Source organism: Crassostrea angulata, chromosome 7 (genome assembly GCF_025612915.1).
Source record: "Crassostrea angulata isolate pt1a10 chromosome 7, ASM2561291v2, whole genome shotgun sequence".
NCBI classification, from domain to species: Eukaryota; Metazoa; Mollusca; class Bivalvia; order Ostreida; family Ostreidae; genus Magallana; species Magallana angulata.
Genome location: NC_069117.1, coordinates 25126875 through 25151683, shown reverse-complemented (window position 1 = coordinate 25151683; position 24809 = coordinate 25126875). Strand labels below are relative to the sequence as shown.

The 24809-nt window shown below is 34.4% G+C and overlaps 1 protein-coding gene across 1 annotated transcript; it reads right to left on the bottom strand.

Annotated features, from left to right (window-relative positions):
* Positions 1-10944: 10944 nt before the first annotated feature.
* On the bottom strand, positions 10945-24491 carry LOC128192974 (uncharacterized). Its single transcript, XM_052866116.1, has 17 exons — positions 24229-24491; positions 22086-22323; positions 20771-20993; positions 20538-20660; positions 20186-20411; positions 19854-19992; positions 19331-19764; positions 14132-14520; positions 13485-13699; positions 13040-13204; positions 12792-12942; positions 12537-12694; positions 12266-12393; positions 11870-11994; positions 11600-11755; positions 11425-11484; positions 10945-11319 (listed from the first exon to the last, which is right to left on the bottom strand). Exons 1-17 carry the CDS (start codon positions 24303-24305, stop codon positions 11126-11128), a joined length of 3201 nt encoding a protein of 1066 aa, XP_052722076.1. The 5' UTR covers positions 24306-24491; the 3' UTR covers positions 10945-11125.
* Between the last annotated feature and the right edge of the window lie 318 nt (positions 24492-24809).

Here is a 24809-nt window from a genome sequence, read left to right as displayed (position 1 = left end):
CGCCTTAATTCACCTTAAAGCCTACTTAGACGAAATGGGAATACCAACTTTTACAGTTAAGACAAAATGGGAACAAACCGGTGTCTGAACCCAAGAATTTAATTGCTTTGTGTAAAACTGACGTAAATTGGTAGGAAGTGAGAGGTTTTGAATTGATATGGCAAAAAGAGGGCCTTGAATAGATGGTCTAATTGTAAATTATTGCAAGATTGATTGAATTAAATTAGATGTGTCTGCATTGAAGTCAATATGAATTGTAGAGTCCGCGAAGTGTTGATCAGTTTTGGAACTGCGTTTTGTGACCGTTATTATGAATTCCGAAATGGAAATATCGCTAAAGGAAAGAGGAGTAGATGTTTTTGCTTGTAACAGTAAGCTCGCTGACCCGTAATAAGGCGAAAAATGTTAATTGCATGAAATGCAACACGACTTCGTATGAATTTCTGCACACATGTAGTAATATTGACGTTATCTGACTTAACAGAGGAAGAGTTAAAGCTAGGGGAGCGGACATTATTCGATGGATTTAATATATGTATCCTTTCTAATAGTTTCTTACTAATTAATGCCTTAGTGGTGTCTTGTTTACCTTGAATTTGCAACTGATAACTGATTGCTCTCAAATAACACCGGCCGGTGGAATGAGAGCACGAGTTTGCAGAAAAGTATGCTATAATATTAATAATCTCATGAGGCGAAGGTGGCCATAGCGCGGGAGCCAGTGTTTACTTCTAAAAGCGCAAAATGAATCGAGTCCTTTCTGATAATTTAAGGCAGTATTGTGCGAGACAGCAGCGGATAAGATATGGTCTAGATGAGGCCAAAGCGAGTCAATTATGCAGAAGGTATCTAGGTCGGAAAAGGTTCCGCATGTGGAGCTAGAGTCCTAAACCTCTGCCACTGAAACCGAGAAATTGAGTCTGCTATCGAGTTTTTATATCCTCTAATGTCGGTACCTTTGATTTGGATTTGCTTTAAGGTGGAATATCCCTCTGATTAGAGAGATAACTCCTGTAGAAAAAAATCTCAATTTGTTTCTCTGCACTCACAATTATTAAGGCATGTAGCAACAAGGGAGGCGGTGATGGACCATAATTCATGTTTTGAAGGCGATATTTAATCAAATCCAAATATAAAAAAAAAAATTAATGGAACGAACTGTACTCCAACTTTTAGCAGGGGGCAAAAGTAAAGAAAGCCTCTACAAAAAATTGCAAGAAGCGAATCAAATTGATCAAATTTGTATGAGCAATATCTACAAAATGTACACGTATATCCCCACTCCCCCCCGATGGATTAATTCCTTTAAAAAATATACATGTAACTTAATTTTATGTACTAGTTCAGTACATGATCAGTACACATTTGATGTTTTGGGCCAGAGAATTTTTGGATGTAAAAGTTTTATATCTCTATTTATAGCTCGTTCACAAAGGTGAATGGATTATAATTGGGAAGAGTGTGATCAAGACAATTGCGAACTCTAGACTTATAGTAACATATCATAATTTAAAACTAAGTTTTATAACATTTTATTTGTTTAAGGAAGGAGTCTTCTCGTTATCAAACATACTTCTTATGATAAGAAATTCATGAAATTTTGAAACCATTTTCAAACAGATCATATTACCAAATGTTTAATCAAATTTGACCTTTTTGTTTTCGCATAAAGGTCAGGTCAAGGTCACTACCTTTTTCCTCAACGTTAAGGATGTTAAAAATAAGAGTATAGCTCTTTGAAATTCTGTAGACATTTGTTTCAGTTTTAAAGATTCTATTCTTCAATGAAATGATAGAATATCAAAACGTCTATCAGCTTATACTACTAAATTCAAATAAATGTTTAAACTAAAATTGATATTGCCTAGCCCGCATTTCCTTTAATTTTCTTAAATTTTGAAGAAATTTTGATTATTTTTTTTTATGCTTCTAATGATAAAATATTTTTGATTTTTATGTATAATGGAGACTTTATATAAAGATATAAATTGACAGAAAAGCTAATATATTGACCATTTAATAAGAGAGAAAAACTGATTTTAGTGATCTTTTCACAAAAATCAATGTATAGAATGGGCGCTTTAAAAAGCTTGTAAAAATGTAATTTGATAGGCAAATCATATTTTAAAAACATATTCTTTAACACAAGTATCATATCATTAGTTCACATTAGTCATAAAAATTTAACATTAATGTTATTGCTTTTAAAATGCTAAAACAAGCTAATTAATCTGCAGAATCTCTTTATTGCGAAACATGTGACATTTTCGTACGTCAATATTACGCCAAAAATATAGACCTTGTTAGATTCTAAATAATGACTACTTTTTTTACGCCAAGGTGTATGATAATAAAAAAAGAAAGAAAATAATTATACTATTTTAATTTCCTTTCATCTTGATTTAATTAATAATTAATCAAATATACGTTTGACAAGTCGAAAATCAGAAAACTTAAAGACTCCTTCCTTAAAACTGAACATAGGGTTTTCTATTCTGAGAGAGCAAATATGGGAAAACGAAATTTAAAAACCAATGTCACATTTTATTCAAGACAATATATCACTATATTAAGATAATACCAATTACTGGAAGACCATTCATTTGATCTCCTTTTATGTTATAACATAATGGCCTGATTTACATTTTTAGCATTTCTAAAACATAATGATATGGATCCTTTTAATATCAAGTTATCAAAATTTTAAAGCAGAAAATCTTTTCTGAAAAATTAGAAACTGTGGCAATTTATCATGTGTATGTAAAACATGTATGTTATACCTTCTATAGTCTATGATAAAGAAAGGTAACTCTTGCTGACTGAAGCAACTTTTGATACAAACCTATACAACAAATTGCTATTCTGAGCTAAAAAGCAGCGCTTCACTATGTTTTGTAATATGAATTGAATGTATTTAACAAAGGAAGATTTTCATATAAATTCAATATCTTTAATTTTATGCTGCGGTAGTAAAATTTTGCTTTTTTTAATCACTGTCTACTTTTTTTCATATCATGATTTGACACATTGAAAAATCTAGCAGCGCTTCATCACTTCAATTTTGTTTCATCTGAATTTATTGATACTGACTTTGGTGAAAATCAATATGAAACATTTTAAAGAATATATGGTGAAATTAATAGCAGAGGGATATCACACCTTAGAACTATTTTAACAAGAGCTTAGACTTTAGGTAGTTGTGTCAAACGGCAATGTGACATGGGCCTGTCTATTTCATTGTAGGCCACTCAGCCATGGCTCTTTGAAATCAACGGGATTTGTTTGGCTTTGAGTGAAGGCTACGCAATCGGTGTATATCTCACTTGAAACCAGCGCCATTTTAACTCGTTTTGACCCAAGAAATGGATCGTTACATCCTACTGAAAGTCCAAGGTCTTGTTAAAAAGGTTCTAAACAAATGAGCACAAGAGGCCTAATCAAGGACGTAACCCTCTCAGTCTTACTTGACTTGGAGTTGACATTGTAGACTAAGGCCATGTTGTCAGTATTTATCAATAATTATTTGGCTACAAGGAAAGGTTTGAGTTCTAAGTAGGTAATGTCTCTGCGCAACTCTAGGTCCCATATACTAGGCCTTACTATAACAGTCCAATGATTGTTAAAAATGCCCCTCCACCGCAGGAGCCGCAACTGTCGGTGAAAAGTTGTAAAGTAGCATTGTTGGACCAAATTAATTCTGGAAATGGAGTTTTACTTTTAAAATTTTCCAGGAAATCTAACCACACACAAACATCCTTTTTCATGGGATGTGTGTTTTTTATGAAATGGTGAGGCTTTTTTTTTATTAATACCTATTGTTGCGTTGTAGAATCTGCTATTGAATGCTCTACTACCGGGGAGTGCTTTACCAAAAAAATTAAGAAAACCTATAATAGACTGCATTTTTCTCAAAGGAACCTCTTTGCATTTAGTACGTAAGTTTTTTTAAGTTCAATAGATATGTCATCATATGCCTAACAAACAGACGTCTGAAGGATGGATTGGTATAAGTCGGAAGGCGTTGAACAAATCCATTTTGTAAAGTTTAGAGCCCTTACCCTGAGACAATATTATTTGTATTGCTTGATCGAAAGAAGAAAACGAAACGAAACATAATTCATGCTCAATACTGTTGTTGACACTAATACCAACGGGTGCTGATAGATTTGTTATAAGCCTCCTGACACCATCTTTCTGGCACTATTACCAACGGGTGCTGATAGATTTGTTATAAGCCTCCTGACACCATCTTTCTTTGGTAGCCAACATACTGGGTTACACCTTAAATTAGCCATAGGCGGATTTTAAAATGGTCCTGACATTTGCTCCAGATAAAATTCTTTCTGGATAATACTTAGGAGTTGGGGTTTATGAGAAACTAATGATTTTAATATTTTTGTTATAATAGAATCCTTACACCCGTGAAATGCAGGTAAAACCCTTTTTGAAACCCATTAAGCAAGGAGGTAGCAATATTTTTACAGGGATAGCCCATTTTTTAAGGTTGTGAATATTAAAGGGAATGACCTAGGCCCAATATATCTCTGTCTAGGGAGTTGTAATTGGAATCTAGGTCTGACGGGACTTTGAGAGGGATTACGCTGTTTACGTGACTTGAATTGCAAGTTTAGCTAGGTAATATTGGTCTGAGGAGGTCTTTCCTGTCTGGAATGAATATGAGGGTGAATTTTGTGGCAGTACATTCTTGAATGTTGATATGAACATGGGTACTTTTCGCTTGAGCCCCTGAAGTTATAATCGTAACATTTCAAACTGGAAGGAGGCTGAGTGGTCATTAGTACTTTTGATGACATATAAAACAGCCAGAGTTCAGCATCGACTGAGCCCTAGTGGATGGACGTTAACTCGGACATTTTCAATCTGAATTGCCTGTCATACTCAATCCAGTTTGAAGAAGGACTGCGATTGGCCCCCAAACGTATAGTTTGCATGTACTTTAGAATATCCTGGGCGTCATTACGATACTTTGCAAGATAGATACTGGCAAATATTAATAATGCTTCGGTCCTTGATTGAATTGAAGTGATTTTGTTTTGATTGGGCTTCGGTTGTAGAACCAACTGACCTTGAACTATAGCAATTTTTTGTTGTTCCCCCGAATCAATATCGGATTGTACAACTTTAATCAACTCGACGTAGTACTGTTTTTACCATATTTTGTCCTTTGTTTGCGGAACATAAAGGCCAAGGTTATCGGATACACTTACACATGTACAAGGGGAGTAGGATTACTGGTATTGAAACCTAAAGGAACCGCTGGTACAGATGTGGGAATGCCTGAAGACAAGTGGGGATAGATAGCAGAACTTGATGGAATCCCGGAGGAAGGAACATGTGCGGATCCTGAGGCAACGCTTGAGGGCGAGGATTGTGGCATTGAAACTACATGTACATTGGCTGCGGGGTCAAAGGAGGGCGCGGATCCCAAGGCAACTGCATGGCGATAGCAAGAGGCAACACTAGTTGGCCCTGTTTGCGTCGCTGACACTGAACTGGCTGCAGAAACGCTGGGCATCGTTACTGTTATGTTGCATTGCTGGAAGTGGGCCGGGTACCACGCGCTCTGGACGGGCGGACATATTGCATGGACTTGCGTTTAGCTTTTAACATGATGTCTTCAGGGAAACAAAAAACGGAAACTTAAATATTTTCCACGTGTTGTTAATTCAATCTAATTATATCACCCATACTTTTCTTATATATGATAAATTATCAAGAAATATGGATTTTTGTAGAGAAAATGAGCAAATAAAGATGGCCAAATAAAAATAGAAAAGAAAGAAAAAGTAATATTAACTTAGAAATTGCCTCCGATGATGATTCCAGTAGATTGGATTATCGATCAGTTTCTGCGTCTTATCCCGGCCAGTGTCAGCAGCAAAAGGAGGTCGTAACGCGGAACGCGGATACCGAAACTTCCTAATATGGACATTAGGGGTTTACACGGAATATTACACGGGCCATACCAACAGGAATTATCTTTCCTGGACTGGCTTACTCTGTTTGTCTCCATAAAGGGACTTAACGCATAGTGAGATAACTAACGTCTAATTATCCTAAATGTAGTGTCTATCCTTAATGTGCTTTTCAAGACGTCTTTCTTTGTCTGATTTTTTTAAATTAATTTCTATCGAGTTGAAATCACTGAATTTTCTAAGGAAGCATTTTCATGACATAGCTCGTTGGTTGTCAAGTTGGTATTAAAGGATGGTAGACATTTATGAATTCGAACAAAACCTTAATACGATAAATTATTGTCAACATTTTCGATGGTGGTCCATGCAAGTATGAGAGTAGCTGATATCTATTGTGGTTTTTTTTTCTATAATATCCACAAAGAAGATTGGGGGATAAAATAGCGCAAATGCCCATTTGGTTTAGTCGTAAAGTACAATTTCATTTTTTTCCCAATTCTTCTATAATAATAAGGTTATAATACAAGTTTGCAAAAGCACAATTTCTTACTGTATTAAAAGCTTTGAATATTTCAACAAACAATATAATAGGATATTGCATTAAGTTTAAGTGGTAGCGAACCCACAACTTAAAAAGAGTATCTAATGCCATTTAAGGTCTTTCGATTGTCGCATGACGTCATTGTGAGCATTCCTGAATATTTTACCGTTATCAGTTTTGATATTAGTGTTACATGTATATACTGCATGGTTTTGCCAGTATTTCTTGATTTAACTTGTGTTTCACACATTTTAAGCAATGTAAAGTGAAATGACACCAATATTTAACAATTAATAGAGAGTAGTTTGAGTTGAAATCGCTGAATTCAGTGAAAAACTGATAAAACCGTACATAGGAAAAGTTGACAGAGACTAGAATTCAACATTTTTACCTGGCAAGGTAAACATTTCTTTGCAGATTTCGATAGGAGATAATATGTTTTACGGTGCGACCGTTGGGGCGAGCACAGCATGTGATCAAACAATGAGTTATAATAAATTAATAAAATAAAATTAACAACGTGAAATTTAAATGCCAAAAAATAAAACATACCTATTTTTCAGTAAATTTTCATTATTCATAGTTTATAAGATTTGTTATAATTTATTTATTTATATGTATAACAATAGTTTAATCTCAGATACAATGTTGTTAAATGATAAAGATTTTAATATATAAATCTTCATTGCACTGCATCTCCTCTTTTAAAGTGATTGTGATTATGATTGATTGATTGATTTCCCCCTTTTTTTTTGCAGTAGACATTTTTTCTTAAACTTACATATAAAACTTGACTCATCATAGAGCTCCCCCCATGCTAAAATGTTTTTCATTTTTGTCAATTTATACATAGAAAATCGACCTACCATGGATTTGCCCCTCCACTTAAAAAAAAATTAATGTTTAATTTTATTTTTAATTTACGCTTAAAAATATTTGCTTATCATGTTAAAAGAACATGGTGTTGCCCCCCCCCCCCCCCCCCTGCATGTAATAAATGGAAGTGAAAATAAAGTAACCATTGAACTGCTAAAGAGCTGAAGGATTAGAATTTTCATGATTTATTTTTCTTTTTGCTTGCAAAGATTTTTTGGATGAGGCTGCAATTATAGCGAGCGCAGCTCGCCGGCGCGCAGCGCCGGCGAGCGAAGCAAGCTCTAAGAACCAGTGTGCGCGGGAAAAAGAACGAGTTAAACCTACAGTTCATCAAACACATTTTTTTGTCTACGTCCCATAATGCTCTCTAATGTTTTCACCCGTGGTGCTATGCCAAAAATGGCCGACTTTTAACTCGTAATTTACAGTGACTTAAAGTTTGAAGACACGTTTTGAGTACCGCATATGCTTTGGCGAGACTCAAAAGATTTGTTACATGCTTCCATACCTCCGTAATGAGTCGAGAAACGTAAACAAAGACGAACAAAGTCATGGATGACGTCACAGTGCACTCGCGGTATATTTCCCGCGATAAATTTAGAGGTGGATCAAACATCTGTAATGCGTGTACTAGCTATTTCAGTAGACTGCGATACCTGCCTCATTGACGTATGATTTGTTTTTAATTTTTTTTAATATAGAGATTTTATGTATATATACTAGCAAGAGCCATACTTTACTGTCATATCGATCCATTTTTAAGCTAATTGTGCATGAATGAGTAGGGAGGAAATAAACAATAGGACATTTTGAAATAAATCAAAAAGGAATAAAATAAAAAAATAAACAGTTAAAAAAATTATGTAGATATGGGATATAGTCAGACCATTAAATTTAAAAGTGGGAAATTACCCACCTACAAACAGGTACCGGGCTCTCTCTCTCTCTCTCTCTCTCTCTCTCTCTCTCTCTCTCTCTCTCTCTCTCTCTCTCTCTCTCTGGGAAGTGGGTTGCGCTGTATGTATCATAACCATTAAAATTAGTACATTTGGCATACGTATTGTAGAGCAATATACTCTCTCAAAAATTCTTTGACGTTCGTTGATACCTAAATAAAACTATAAGTTGACAATGATGCAAGGTATGTGTATAATTCTTGCTGCGCTCGCCAGAACGGTAGCGGCACCGTAAAACATATTATTGAATAAAATATTAGTGAGCATTCATCCAAATTAGTGCAATTTACAACTGTTTCCTGTATCTGAAGAAATGTCCTTATTCGTCAGCTGTTCTTTATCTTAGCCTTTGCAAGATTTTGAGAGGATTTTGGTCATTTCAGCAGATTTACAATAACTTCAATTAGAGTAATTTCCCCTTATCAGTGCTTATTGTGACGTCAAAGCTGACGTTGGTTAAGTGTCGTCTTACTCTTTAAAACTCCCCTGAGAAATAAAAGTATGCGAAGTATACTGTTTTATTTACTTAAAAAGCATGATGTTCTTAAAATTACACATCTTATAAGCTTTTCAAAGGTTTTACTTTGATTCTCGGGAGAACGTGATGTTGGAACGTGAGGTTGGAAACCATTGGTACTATGAATTGTGGGTCAAAATTTACTGACTCCGAAAAAATATATCGGATCAATGTGTAAACGTTTGTGACGTCACACGATTATTTTTGATTGAAAGTGTACTGAGGTGAACTTTAGAGGTAACATTGACTATGTCGCTTACATCGTTATTGTTTTTACTGTCTAAATTTGTCTTGCTAATTCTCGTGAGAGTGTGAAGTGATAAAAATTGCCATGATTACAGGGAACTACTGGGACGATTAAAACGATGCATTACTGGTCCGATTTACTGACGCCAAAAAAATCCGTTGAATGAATGTGCAACTAGTCCGAATTTTCTATTCACACACGCCTTGCCGGTAGAGCTCGCTTCGCGCCGGCGCTGCGCGCCGGCGAGCTGCGCTCGCTATAATAAGTCACAAATGTACCAATTTTTAGTGAGTTTGAACCATTATTTCAAAAGTTATCTATTAGACGTTTTATGTTGCTAATCTGTACTAAGTCTTATTCATGGTTTAAAAAAATGTATAAAAATGCACTTTAAATGTGATACCTTTCATACTGGCAAGTTTAAATGGCTTTAAAATGTTAAAATACATAAAATAAAGCATTGCGATTAATTTCTATAAAAACTTTATCTTTTATATAGAAATCAGTAAAAAAAAAGTATGTGATGTTTGATTGGAGAGCAGTCATCGCTTTAATTGCCCTTAGAGTGTACCTGTGTTAGCTCCTACAGCATGAACAAAATATTTGCAACATAACGATATTTAAGTTCATTTTTGAATGTTTACATATCAATCTTCAAATTTAAACAAATATTACATGGATTCAACCATAAAAACATCAAATGTGGAGAAACCTTAAGTCACAATTATGTGCGTTGAATGAATAATTGCTATAATTTGCAACTTTGACAGCGAATTTACGGACTTATTTGGATACACAATGATACTTCTAATGTCTAGAGGGTTATCTCCCCACATTTTTGTTGATTAAAATCAGTTTGTATATATTTCATGATATTTATTAGTTCTATTATAAAATCAAACATATGGAGCACATACCCATTTCATAAAAAAAGATACATTGAAGTTCTAAAAGATGACACTATTCGGAGGTTTTGATACGCCAGTTTAAATCGATATATTCCAAGTATTTAACATAATTAAGAGTGACAAATCAATGCCATGTAAATCATACATTGTTTTGAATGATTTTTTAAATTGAAAAATAATCAGATTTGTTGATATTTCAAATCTACAGTGTCTTTTCCGTCCTCACGCAGGAATTTCAAACACCTTACCCACCAATGTCCTTCATACTTGCATGAACCACCTAAATCATATCATTGTTCGAATAAATGATTTACTTAGCTGCAAAACCTAGTAAAGTCAGTCCTAAGTAATTGCTTCCGTCACTTTTTGATGATTTTTATTAAAATACACACCCATGTGAAAGAAATACAGTTGAAATCGATACAAAGGGAATATAGCCATGCTATCTTCAATTATCATTTTTCACTCATAAAAGTTCCCAGGGACTAAAACAAATTTTTACGGAGATTTACTAGTATAATGGGAAATATTGACATCTTTTTCCATTCGGAACTCAATTGGAATGCCTCGCACAATTTTTCAACGTTATTATCCGGGCTATTTAATGGCTGATGTAATGCAAAATCTACATAGACTTTCTATTTTGGGATGTGTATTGAAATCTGAAGCGGAAAAGGGGGCGTTTCAAAACAGATAACCTGGACATTTTTCATATAAGTGGATGAACGCAGTTTTAGCATTAAGGTATTTATAATTATTGAAATATCAATCGAAAAGTGGTGGAAGTAAAAACTCGCGACATGACAGAGTTATAAGTTATTAACAGTTATTATAAGTTATAAGTTATTACAGAGTGTAGAGATACATGACTGTGCAACGGTTCCAGAAGAAAACTATTCAGCTTCTCAATAGCCACATCATTGAAATATTGCACATATTACAAATCAGGTAAAATAATTGTCGTTTGGTAGTTATTATTGGTCTCTTTTATTCGTTTGTAAATACAATAAACAACGATTTAAAAACAAAATCAACGTATTTAAGGTTTTTTGTGGTGATCTTGGACATAAAGGTGCAAATCAATAACACGCATCAAACAAGTGTCAAGTGTTCATAATAAATAAGATAAGGATAGGTTGAATATTTATCCAGACACTCGCTTGCACGTCCAGGATCTAGCTACGCATGCCTGGAGGTTGTTGTCGAATTCTAAATTAGCGGGACACGGTCTGACGAAAATGCCACTTGGGGCGCAGGTAAGGTAACTATGGCAGTCAGCGCAGTACTGGTGATCTCCGATCCCAAGGTTATAACAGTCATTCTGGTTACCACATCCGGCTGAAATTGAAATAAAAAACGTACAGGATGCAAGAGAAATTATTAAGAACATCAAGCACTAAATGACTTTTTTGTTTCATTCTTTGATTGAATGAAATTACTTACTCGTAAACAATATTCCGTTTACCACCTGTGCTCCTGGTAAAGTTGGGATGACTTTTGTTACTGTAACGATTGTAAAGATTTTGGATCAGTATGGAATTAACTTAAGTAAAAATGATAAATAGTGTATAACAAAAACATTACTAAAATTCAATTCGGTAAAACAAGAGAGCCTTACATGTTGATGGTTTGAGTGTCGTGGGTTTGGTTGGAGAGACAACGGGGCTAGTGGAGCCGGAGTTTGAATTGCTACCACTGGTGGTACTGGCACTTACTGTGGTAGTCTGGCTGTTTGGTGGCGCCTGAGTGGTGGCGCTGTTTGGGTTAGTCCAAACTAAAGAAAAATGTCAGCTAGGTTTATCATCTGGGTACATCATATTAATAAAACAGATTAATGTCTAGCCATTATGGAAAATATAAATAACAGTGTTGAAATGATGCAACTCACACTTTGGCTTCTCGCAGATGAAGTTGATTTTGGAGGTACAGTCTATGTCGTTCAGCTCGGCGTTGGAGAACTCCCCACAGTGTTCGTTTTGTTGGTAGTTGTCAGGGTTACCGCTCTTCCAGGGTCTGAAATTACCAAAAATTCATAATTCAGTCAGATTCCTGCTACACCAAAGTGTTATGAAATGACATCAAGATCATACTTTCTTTGGCCAAATATTTTAATTCAATACTAAATAATCTTTGATATTGAAGCCTTGATCTATGTTGTAGTGATAATGTTTGATTTATAAATACATTGTACAATGTAGTGTTAAAAACATATCAACATTGTTTGGTGATGAAAGCATAGGATTTTACGACTGCATACCAATAATACACATTAGAATAAGCTTACACAATATTTGTGTTTAGAGATGATCCATCTGTCCAGTGATAATTCTTGCTGTCTCGTCTTGGAAGGTTATTCAGACCAATCCATACTTGAGAGAATTGTTGTTGTTTTATTTCTTGAATGAGCCAATCCTGTATGAAAATGGGCAATTTGTTATCTTCACTATTATTGATATAATTTTGGTAAGAATAATACATTCTCGATAGTGCTACAAATAAGTTTTAATTTTTAACAAGTTTTAATAAACGTATACATGTAAGTATGGTTGTAATACCCTTTCTTGAATTGAGTCGATCTTGACCAGATCGCCCTGCTGTTGCTTGCAGCGTTGCCTAGCCTCTCTCCAGCCCAGGGCTTGATTAGTGGTTATCAAATAACACGTTTTAGATCCGGGCCTCTCCTTCCAGCCCTTTGGGCATTGGCCATATGGATCTTGATTATAATGATATGATATAAAGTTTTAGAGAGGTTTACTAATAATTAAATCTGATTTCAGCATGTGGAAGATTCGAGAATGTCTGTGATTTACCTGTTGTAGCTCTACATCCTATGACGTCAAATCTCAATGCAATATGCGCTGACCACTCCAAAGGTTGTATACGAATGTATTTGGCAATTATGGGGCATCCAAACATATTGATCATCTCCAGTTCTTCGTCTTTGGTATTTCCAATATAAACCTATATGAAAGATACACCATTTTGTTGCGTACTTCACAGATTTTTAAAAACATTTTTTTTTCAACTGGCTTTTAGAATGGTAAGCAAAAAGTCTTACAACGTCATTTCCGTTGTGGTCCTTGACGGTGTTGTAGGTGACCCCATCTACACTGTACATGACCTTGTACTTGGTGACCTTTTGGTGACAACATCGGTCCTGAGTGTTGACGTTTCGACCTTGTGTGACCACGCCTCTAATTACACTGACGTCATTGAACTCCGCCTAGCGATAATTAACGTTTCAAGAATTCGAATATCATCTACTTAACTAACTTGGTAAAAGTACTTTATGTACCATTTAAAAACTGTGTTTTTGAATTTCTTTAAGCATAAAAAAGATCAACTTGATGTTTATTGAGCAAACCTAAACTTTGCATGCAGTGATACATTATATCTATACAAACGTTTTAGAATTTGTATGATAGGAATAATGCACTTAAACATACTCGACTTCTCGCATTTTTCAGTAGTCATTTAACGGTGTGTATATTTACAACTAATACCTGAATATATTGCTGCTTATCATTGACGCCCGCTACCCATCCACCCACCAAATAGGTTCCGTTACCAAAGTTAAATCCGGAGTTAAAGAGCCGTGCACGGTATGGGTGTCCGTCCTGATTGGATGAATTTGACCACGTGCTTGTGGCTGTGAGCTTATTATCGGGTATTCCATTGCTTCCCGATATCAGATATTCGTGACAAACTTGTGGACCGCCTGGAAAGATAATGATTCCAAAGTAACTTGTATAGGGTAATCATAAACAAAAACGAAGGATTAACGTAATACAACTTGGCATATCTCACATAATGACGTACTAAGTATCCGGGTTATTTCATGTGATCAATTTTTTTTCTTCAAAAAACGGGATATACAAGTCCATAACTATATATGGACTTTTGGTTTGCGCAAGTTAATTTTTTTTAATTTTAAAAGTTTTTAATTGCAGAAAAACAGCTACTGGTATTTATTTCTGCTTGTTGTATTTTTTGCGATGAGAAAATGATAATCGAAAATTAGATCATCGCGAACATAACCAGATATACATAATATGCAGAAAATCTATTTCCGGATACAGTAAAGAAGCTATGATTACAGAAATATAAGGAAATTTCATCATTTTTGTTGACTATTAAATTCCTGGCTGACCTGCGTTAGGACTAGCAATTGAAGCTGACTGAGAAGAGGACGAGGTCTGTGACTGGGTGGTAGGTGGCGGCGTAGTAGTCGTGGTGGTAGTGGTAGTGGTTGTGGTGGTGGGTGGGGGGTTACAGTCGTACTGGACGTCCAGATATTTGGACGTCCCGGAGCAAGGGTCCTCGCCCAGACTTGTGGAAGATGCCGTCAGCTGACAAGAGTTCTTGTTATTACAGCTCCTGGCAATGTTTGCAGTCACTTTGCCGGAGGAGTAGCAGTATGTGTTGGGGTCATTGCCGCAAACAGTCGGGCTCGTTCTTCCGAAGTTTATGGACCGAATTGTAATGACGTCATTATTTGAACAGGTTAGGCTATCGGACTGGTTTTCACAAATGAATTTGCTTTCTAAAAATTTAAAAGTGATAATAAAGAAAATCTTCTTGTCAAATAATCCATTTACTAATATTTCATTTCTTTTTTTTACATCTTATTTTAATTAATTTATTTTTTATTTTTGATAAAATCGAAATGAATTGATAATTAAGGCTTTAACACAAATAACCATTTATTAATCCATCGCATTAAATTTAAAAAGACTTACGTGATTGTGAGAATACGTGCAAAGGGAAGACTATAAACCAGAAAAAGATTAAGATATTATTTGAAATAAAATATTTAAATTAGAATTTACTATTATAAAATAATTAAATCAAAAAAGACTTTTGGATAAGAGCTAAATGCAATCACACAAAAAAATTCAAAATGATTTTTAAAAATTATCAAATATAAATTTGTGGGTTTTTTTTTTTTTCTAAAATAAACATTGCTACATCGATTAAAACCCAAACAACTTACCGAGGAGTATTGTAACATAGAGATTTAAGCACATTTTTCTATTTTCTTTCTATCACAAAATCTAAGTGTTAAGTCAATGTTCTTCGTAAAACACCCAAAAAGAGAACTGCCGACTCTGATCTGAAAGACTCCTTTTTCAACTCTCGTTACTCCATCACGGAGATTCCACAAAATGAATATTATATGGTCCAACAACTTTTTTGTGGCCGTCTATGGAGAGCTCCAAGACTTTTGAAGGAGCGAAGCACACCCAAAATCCATTAAAATAAGGATCCTGTTTGTCTGTCCGCGAGCCTTGTTTGTGTTTGTTTTGATTCTTATTTTCATAACAGTGCATTCCCAGCTAAGGCCGATCGTCATGCAGAGCTTGGACACGAGACGTGGACGCCATCTCTTAAGACAACGCCATGACGTATGAGCTCCGAAAATGTGTTAAGTATGGCTCACAACGAAAAAACAAACTGCACACAAGACTTTAAAGTTAATTTCTGTTTTTGTTAAGGAATTGTTCTTGTATGAATCTTTTAATGTCTTATCACGACTTCGACTTTTCAAATCATGATGCCTTTGGGATCAAAGAAAAAATACCCTGAAATTTTTATGTTTATTTTTATTTTTTCATTCTTTTTATCTTACACAAAGTAGGCTCTTAAAATATTTGCAGTTGTATTGCTAGAAGATTCCATCGAGTTTAATGGTTTGTCGCTATAAGGTTATTTGAGAATTGAATATTTTCAAAACAAATATTAAAAATTATTAATTTTGTTTACAATATGGGTTTGAGTCTTATCATGGTAATTTAAAAGATAAGTTTTGATGCAATCAGGTATGATATATGCTCAGTATATTAAAAACAATGCATATTGTTTAACGTTTATTTCGTTTAATTTTAGCAAGGTGGAGATTACTCAATTCTTTTCGAGAAATAAAACAATGATTGTTTGAAAACACAGGTTAAATAAATTCACACCCCGTGATTATAACAAGCACGAAATGTTGCAGACATTTTACTTTTTTGGAACAAAAAACAATTGACCCGCTCTCAAAATTCCACACGTTTGGTTCACCTCAGACACGGAATACCGTAACCCTTATCCGAGTGGTTGAGAGTCTGATCTCCTTGTTTGCATTGAGAGCTATTATAGAATCTGAAACCATAAACAGATAAAATAGCTGATAGCCGATTTGACAAGCTGAAGTGCAGTTTGACCGGGTACTATAGACCTTGTTTTGTTCATCTAAATCATTTAAATAGATTTTGGGGTCGCTGTAAATTTCACCAACTTTAAGTCACTCGTATTTTGATTTAAACAAGGCCGCTGGAATAATGCCAAAGTTGTTTCGAAAAATTGTTTCTGAAATACCGGTATAATCCGAAAATGTAAAGCTGTGTTGCATGCTTATATTTTAATTAATCATGATACTTCTTGATTGATAAATGCTAAAAGGTATGAATTTATATGTTTATTATCATAATACCATTTCTTGTACTGTTTTTTCGTAAAAACGTTTATCAGTTGTTAAGAATGCTAGATGTTCAACGAATTAACCATCAGATCTTCCTTGAAGTTTTAAATATGATAATTTTGGTAATAAACTATTATTTACTAAAGATAATACACAATATTTAGCACTAAAATTCAAACATTTTCCTATATTTTTATACAGAGCTCTTCTTTTTAGTGAGGTAAATTATAGCCCTTAAATGGCCAGTACTATCCAGCCCTCTTAATACCGAGGTATTTATATACCTCGTTATTATTACCGAGCGATATATATATATATATATATATATATATATATATTTATATATATATATATTCGATTTTCGTAAATTTCTATGAACCTTTTTTTTATTAATATTATAAGAACGACAATAAAATAACATCAATTAGCGTACCATTTTTTAAAATGTTAAATTCTGGAAGATTGTTTCGCCTAATATGCAATACATGTCCATTACATGGCGGGAACTATTAACATTACTGCTTTCTTCTCCTGAACTACTATGCCAATTATAACGTTAACTAAACGTGGTACAGTGCCTCCTCTTGTGAAGAAAATATTTAAATCTGAATTTTTTAATGTCATATTTCTTTTAAAAGTAAGAAAACCATCTTGAAGATTTTTTTAAAAGATGCATTGTGTTTTCATAAATACAATTTATATATTTTTTTTAAATATTCCAAATGTTGTAAAAAAAAAAATTAAAGAATGTTTGTGATAGGTCGATATGAGATATCGTAAAGTATAAAGTAAGTATAGTGCGTTCATAGATCCAGATCCCCACCAGAGATTAGAGTCATCGCTGGTTAGGTAAGTCTAGAATAATTATACATGTATGAATGCAGTACAGAACTCGTCTCGTACAGAAAATCAATATTAAGTTTGTCGAATCAATATATATTGTTAATTTATATAATGCCATTTATATTGCAATGACTTGCTTAAAAATATTTAGCTGATGTGGTCATAATTAAGCATTGTCTTTCGGATGAGCGAGTTTGCCAAAGGACCTATTGTTTATATTTGATATCGTTACATTAATGTTGAAGGCACATGCGTACCATTTAAAAACAACATCTTTTGTTAGTTTCGAAGCGTTTTTTTTCTTAAATGTCTTTGAAAGTTTAGCAACATTGATACAGTCCTATTACATCTGATCTGGGATGGGCATTTAAAGTCATAGTAAGAATGGGCGATTTCAAACTGGTAAAAGGGGCATGGTCACGATTTTGGTCAAAAATTATTTTTCCAATTTTAATTTTTACCATGCTTCAGAAAGCGCCTAATAGGCAACAGAAACTTGAGTACCATTTGTTGAGTTATAAGCGAGTAACAGAGCGTGAAAGTCTTCGCTATGTAAACAAAGCATATGTTTACATTTTGAACGTTGAAATAAAACTTCCAGTTTTAAACCTAAAACGAATGTGTTAATCGTTAGGAACTGTTTATCTATGCTTAAGATAAATAAAAAAGATAGACAAATAAGCTGGAAAAAGATTTTTTTCTGGTATCTTGAACCTATGTAAACAAAAACAGGACACGAGCCTTGTTTACAATTACAAAGAATTGTGAGCCCTGTGTCTTGCTTATAACTCTACGAATGACTCTCACATTTTATTTGATCATTAGAAATGCATTTCTAAAGCATGGTAAATAATAAAAACATAAAAATAGAATTTGACCAAAATTGTGACCATGCCCCTTTAAAGTCTTAAAACTATATTGAGTAAACATTTAATCAAAATTCAATCCACAAAACGTTATACGTGTAGTTGAACTAAGTTTCTGGGGAGACGGTAGGAGAGGATGTTAATTTGAAAGGTCTCTTTTGTCGTTTTTTTTTCAACACTACTAAGAGAGAGAACAGGAGAATATTTTTCTAACATACTTCGCTGTGATTTGTTTGTTTTCAGGTTTTCCGAACTCATATCAAACCCTCAAATCTCAAACAAAAAAACTGTGCGTAATTTGATGTCTGTTCCCGTTAATTGTTCTCCTCATCTGATCGTTTTTTCATCAAATTGTTAAACAAATGTCTTCAATTCTACGGTCCCTCTTCTTTTTTTTGTATGCTTTACTACATTATTATGCATATCAGATGCTTTTTTAATATCCATGAAAGTACGTACGTGCCTGACCATTTGTCTTTTTCTATATTTATTCTAAAAAATTATTTGTTCTTTTTGTACCAATATGTTTGCATGGTTTGAGCGAATAAACTAAACTTGCACTCCATAAAACATGATTGGTAAATACCTAATAGACCCTGCTCTAAAGAAATTGAAATCCTCGTTACTATTGTACCGATAGAAATTACAAGAAAAATGGAATAATTCAAGGCTTATAACAAAGTTTAATGATATAAAATTCAAAAACATAACATGTATAGGCTTAATAAACATTTAGCAGTCTGAATCGAGCAAATATGATTATCACTCACAGATAAATATTATGTATACCGAGCAATACAAAACATCAATAAAAGATGGACAAATGAAAAAAAAAGAAATATTTGTATATGTCTCAAATAAATACTGAAATCAGGTCAGTATGAATATGTTAGTTGAAAATTATTCTTTACTATTATGTTAAAATGCATGAAAGACATAAGATAAAAAAAGTTACAAAAGAAAAATGAATTATAAAATGTATCAAACAAAATTGTGTTTCAAAGGCACAGTGACATATACACTACGTTCTTGTCCTATCAAAGACTTTATCACAAGATGGAGACAAAAAAGTGGTATGTGCAAAACTTGGATCATGCTATGTACCTGGTAAAAACAACAGTACAATAAGGCAGCCCACGTGATCCCTCTGAACATGCGCAGAAACAGTGCTTATGCTTACTTAGCTGCCACTATTCTGGCCGCCTCTAGCTCTTTCTGTCGTCTGAGTTCTTTCTGGATAAGATATATTTCTGCTCTACAAGGTTTGACCTTTGGTTTCTGGTATGTTTCATTATGGACAGTACTAAAATCCATTGCACCGTCACTTTCTATGGGTCTGTTTTCTGGAAGGAATGGTCTGGTCGGTTCCCATTTCTTGGGTGTGAAGGTTGTTTTTGTGGTACTGACGCCGTCAAACTTCGACTGGGGAGGAATATACGGTCGGTTCTCGTGAAAGTCGCCATATCTTTCTCGTTTAATTGCGCCATAGTTCTTGAAGAACTCGCCGAAACTGGTTCTTCCGTCAAACTTGACGTCAGGTACCCGGATTGTTGAATGTGGAACCTGGGCTTTATAGGTTAGATTGGCAGCGATATCGATAGGCTGGAAGTCTCTCTGAAATAACAAAGAGAAAACCTTGTGAAACTATCAACAGTTGGCGGGACCATCTTTTATCTACATTTCTTATGAATTTTGTTAAATACCTTGTTTGAAGTTTCTGTCTCAAATTTCACGGAAGGTGGGTTAAATTCCTCTATATCGTGTCTTATCGGTTTTTGCATCGGATTCTGTCGAATGTCATGTCCCTTATAGATAGAACGTTGTTCTGTTTGAAAGCTTCTCCTAAAATTGATATTTCAAAAATGTGTTCATACGACTGTAGCCGATATGGTATACATGTAATTTACTCTTGAGATAAAAAAAACAGCAAAAGTAAAAAATTATAGATCTTTGATATGTCAAAATATATTATTTTTATAAAAACGATAATTTATGATCGAAAGAAAATTTGAGAATACCGTAATTATTAACTTACTTGTTGTCAAATCTGAGGTCGATGGTTTCTGGCGCGGGTTCGGCGAGTTTGGCGGGTCTTGCCCCTGCATACTGCGGGAAATCTCGTCTGTTCTGTGTCTCCGTCTCGAATTTGCCCAGTTTCTTGGAGGTGCCCAGTGTGGGTTTCTTGACGATACGTTCCGCCCGGTGGTCCCCGTAGATCATCTTATATGTGTCATTGTTGGTTGTTGTCATCTGCATATCACCTATAGAGTAATGATACATTACAAGTATTGTTTTTCTAGTAATTAAAATATAGTTATGTGTATTGTTTTTATTTGGTTTATATCATTATGTTCGGCCTATCGGTTTGTAATTTAATCCAAACAAACCTTCCATCGTGATGTTGGCGTCTGCTAACCGCACAGCTTCGGGACGTCTGATGAATTCACCACGAAACTGTTGCTTTGTTTCACTTGAAGGTAACTTGTTTTTCCCAGGAAACAAAATGGAACCTATGGAGCAATTTTATAAATGTAAGGCTATGCTGACGTCAACATTTTATTTAATATTTCATGAAGACGGACTACATGTATTTGCGTGGTCATGTAAATATTTTCTGAACCTGTAAAGCTAGGAAGCTCTTGGAAATGCATCGTCGGCTGCGCAATCCACTGCTTAAAGTGGTCCTTGTTTGTCGTGTGTCCGTCAAATTTAACATCCGGGATCTGGACCGTGCCCCGGGGCTCCATCCTTCTGAACTCGGGCTGGGCTTGTTTGGCCGTGAACTCCTGATTGTACGACGTCATCTTTTCGATGGGAACGTTGAGGGGTTCGTAGTTTTCTTCCTGTGGAGAAAAAGGACAGAATGTTATTGATTTTTCCCCTATTCTACTGATTTATTTTATTAAAGTTGTAGAGATTTACGAACAACAGACGGGCGCTTCAACCCTTTTTTTATTTTTTCAAAAAACATTACAAGACTGCTTGATCAATATATTGAATATTGCCAGGATAATTCTAAGTGCAGTGCGCCTTCGCTTATTTGCTTAATAACATTAATATTTTCCACATGTGAATAACGATTTTCAAAATATTTGATGACAATCAATAAAATATTTCAGTATACTGGTTATCACGATGTTACCCATTGTTCACAAACGTGAATATTCTCGGTTGAATTTGCAATTTATTTTTACCTACTCATTGTTTTACTGAGTTCCCGCAGTTAAATAAACCAATGAGCAAATACTTGAAAGATTGATTATCAAAATGTTACCATATTGTTCACAAACATAAAAACTATCGTTTGAATTTTGCAATACATTTTAAGGTGGTATGGGACACTTCCATATTGTGACGTACTTCCTATCGAAATAAACAATAAAGCCAAACATTCTTTTGTTTTCTTCAGGCCAAACTTAAAAATTGATTCGTTTGATGCACTCCGAACGACCCATTAAAATTGCCCTACCCACTTAATATTTTTCAACATTTGAATTCGATTTTTTTTTATTGTCCATGTTATATTAAAATACATTTAGATGATGCTTTTATATATATAATTAAATAATGGATTGGATTTTTTTTTTAGCTTTCTCAGTATAGAAAAAAGGTGTGATTATCAGATTATCAATGCTGGCCTTAAAAAATTGTTACCTGATCGTAGCGCAATGGGTAAGAGCGTTAGCTACGAATCTGTAAGTCATGAGTTCGAATCCCGCAGGGTCTTTTATCCATTTTGTCTTTCCCATAATTTTTAAAACACATTTTAGTCAAATATTGCAAATTTGAAAATTCTAAGACAGCGAAAGTATTTTGATTACAATGTACATTTATCCACATTAATAACGACAGGTGTCCCATACCACCTTCACTTTTTCAATGCTCCAATGCTTCAATGCATCAAAGAGTACAGCACTGAGCAATGGATTATATACCGGGATGATTGGCTTGGTCCGTGAGACTGCACCAGGTGACTTGAAGTCATCCCTCTGGTTCGTGGAAAACATCATCGGGGCCGAGTGTCGATCCCTGACCGTGGGGGAGGGAGGGGGCCTCTTACTTGACCGGGGCCGAGGGTGCTCCACGGCCTTGAAGGTGCGGGCGTAATCCGACTCCGGGAAAGGACAGGACTTACGGGGAATCGGTACATTTTGCTTCCTTCGCTTGTGTTTTCTGTTTATTTCAAAAGCAGCAAGTTTTAATACCCAGTATCAATGAAATTAGAATGTACATGTAGTTCTGCAATGAAATATAATGTATACCCACTTCATATTTATTATAAATGCCAAAGATTTTCGAACAGCATGTGTACAAAAATATTTGTTATTCTCTCTTTTCGGAAAGGACTTGCCAGTGCAATTCGTCTTACATGTGTAAAATGGGTCAAATTTAAAAGTCAAATTAGAATGTTATCTTTTCCAGTCCTGTGGGTTTTAATTATTACAAATCCGTCCTTTTACACACCTCTTATATTTTGAAATCCCTTTAGAAAGTTATAGATCAAGGGATTAAGTTCTGAACTTTGGTAAATATGCTACATGTGTATCACATCTTCCCTGTTATTTTGCTATTTTGTTAAGAAAAACAGGTACGTGAAGAAAAGAATTTTTCTGTCTGCCAGTCCGTATCCCCTCTCTCTGTCTGTCTGTCTCTCTCTCTGTCTGTCTGTCTGTCTGTCTGTCTGTCTCTGTCTCTGTCTCTCTCTCTCTCTCTCTCTCTCTCTCTCTCTCTCTCTCTCTCCAATTACACATACAAGTCAGTCAAAGATAATCTAATAAAAAATCGATCCTCACTCGATTATGATGACATAATTTTCTTTTTATTTAAGAGTCATTTAAAAAAACAAAATACATGTAAAATTTTAAAGATGTCTACATGTGTTAGTTTTATTATGTTTGGTATGATTTAGGGTTTTTTTTCCCCTATCTCTTTTTGTAGTTGTTAATAAATTTAATTTTTATTATTTTGTTTCACATGTATGTTTGTTGAAAGAAAAAAAAAAGATTTTCTGGACTAAATCATATTTTATTTCAAATTTCTAAAATATAATTGAGTTCATAGGTTTTCCATGATGTAAGCATTTAAACTTCTTTAAGTTATTTTATCAAACCCTATGCTGTCTTAAATTATCTAACATTACTACCTTAGAGCACTGCAGTATTTGTTCTTGATATACATGTTGAGGATCTGTCATAAATCGTGGGCTACTCGACATGCTGAACGTTAGTGTTTGTGAAGTATAATCAAGTACCCCATCACAATGGGGACTTCAATTATCTTCACAACTTGATAGAGCAATAAACACAAAATATAACACAAACAGTTTGTCAGGTAAAGTGTTGGGGTAAATTCTAGAGAACATGTGACTCTTTAGAGAAACTAGGAGAAGAGTTGGCTATATAGCTCACATACTAGTAGTGGTACAACAGAGGGTACAACAAGGTCAGGACAGATGAAATTCTGTATCATGCAAAGTTTTGTATTAGTTTAATTGTGGATTTAGTGAAACTTATGAGGTCCATCAGTTCTCACCTTACAGCTGCACAGTTAATTTGTCTGTAATGCAATGTTTAAATATGTATACATATAAAGAAGCACATTGTATATACATTACCGTGATGAGGGGTTTATTGTTCATAACACAAATAATATGCATGTATGCATATGAAAGTGTAATTGTACTCACAACCTCTCATGTTAATAATGATAAGTATGCCCATCAGCCATTACTTGCAATACACAGCATTCCTGCATGTGTCAGTCTAATCATTTTTATACGTGGATATCATAACAATATAACTTATTATATGCAGAAACATCAGATTATGTCGATCTACAAGGAATTCTATGATAGATCCGATGTGAAAGTTATTATACATTTAGCTGTAAGTTGACTTCATTGTAACCTGAATTACTTTCACAACTTAAAAGGTTTTTACAGTAAACTACATGTATGAATGACACAAATATGACTTATCTGTTCACTTGTAGATATACACGTATAGGCTAGTTGTATTTTTCATTTGTGATGGCTAATTTACATTGTAGTACATTGTAGTTGGAATCCTTCCTACTTACCCGCAATCACACAGCTCACTGATTGATACATTGTCAGGAAACTGCTCTGTCAGGAAATCAACATCACCTGCAGCCATCGTTTACAGGTGTGTAGGATGTTCTGGATAGATATCACGTGAAAATTATAGTTATCTTAATTATGCATACACCATTACTCGATCTTCCGAATCGAGTGACAATCCACAACACCGGGTATATATTCCACAGTACACTGTACAGGTGCAACCCACAGGTAAATTCCCCTAGCGACGTTTGTAGTAACAGCTATTACTTATACCGCCCTCGTACTAAATGTTTTCTACTTCCACTTACGGTCAAACAATAGATATTTGAAACAATAAAACGGCAGAAAATAGCCAATTTTGGCTTTAAAAATTACAGTTTTATTTCTATGACTTGTACATACTTTTTCAAAGAAAAATTAAAAGATAGGGAGGTATTTGTAACAGCACGCCTCTTATATCAAATAAAAATTCTCTGAGGGGGTGAAATGATTCATAACTATGATTTATTATTACTTATATAAAAAGTGTTAAAAGTTACAATATTATATTTTAAAGAAAATATGTCTTCTTAAAAGT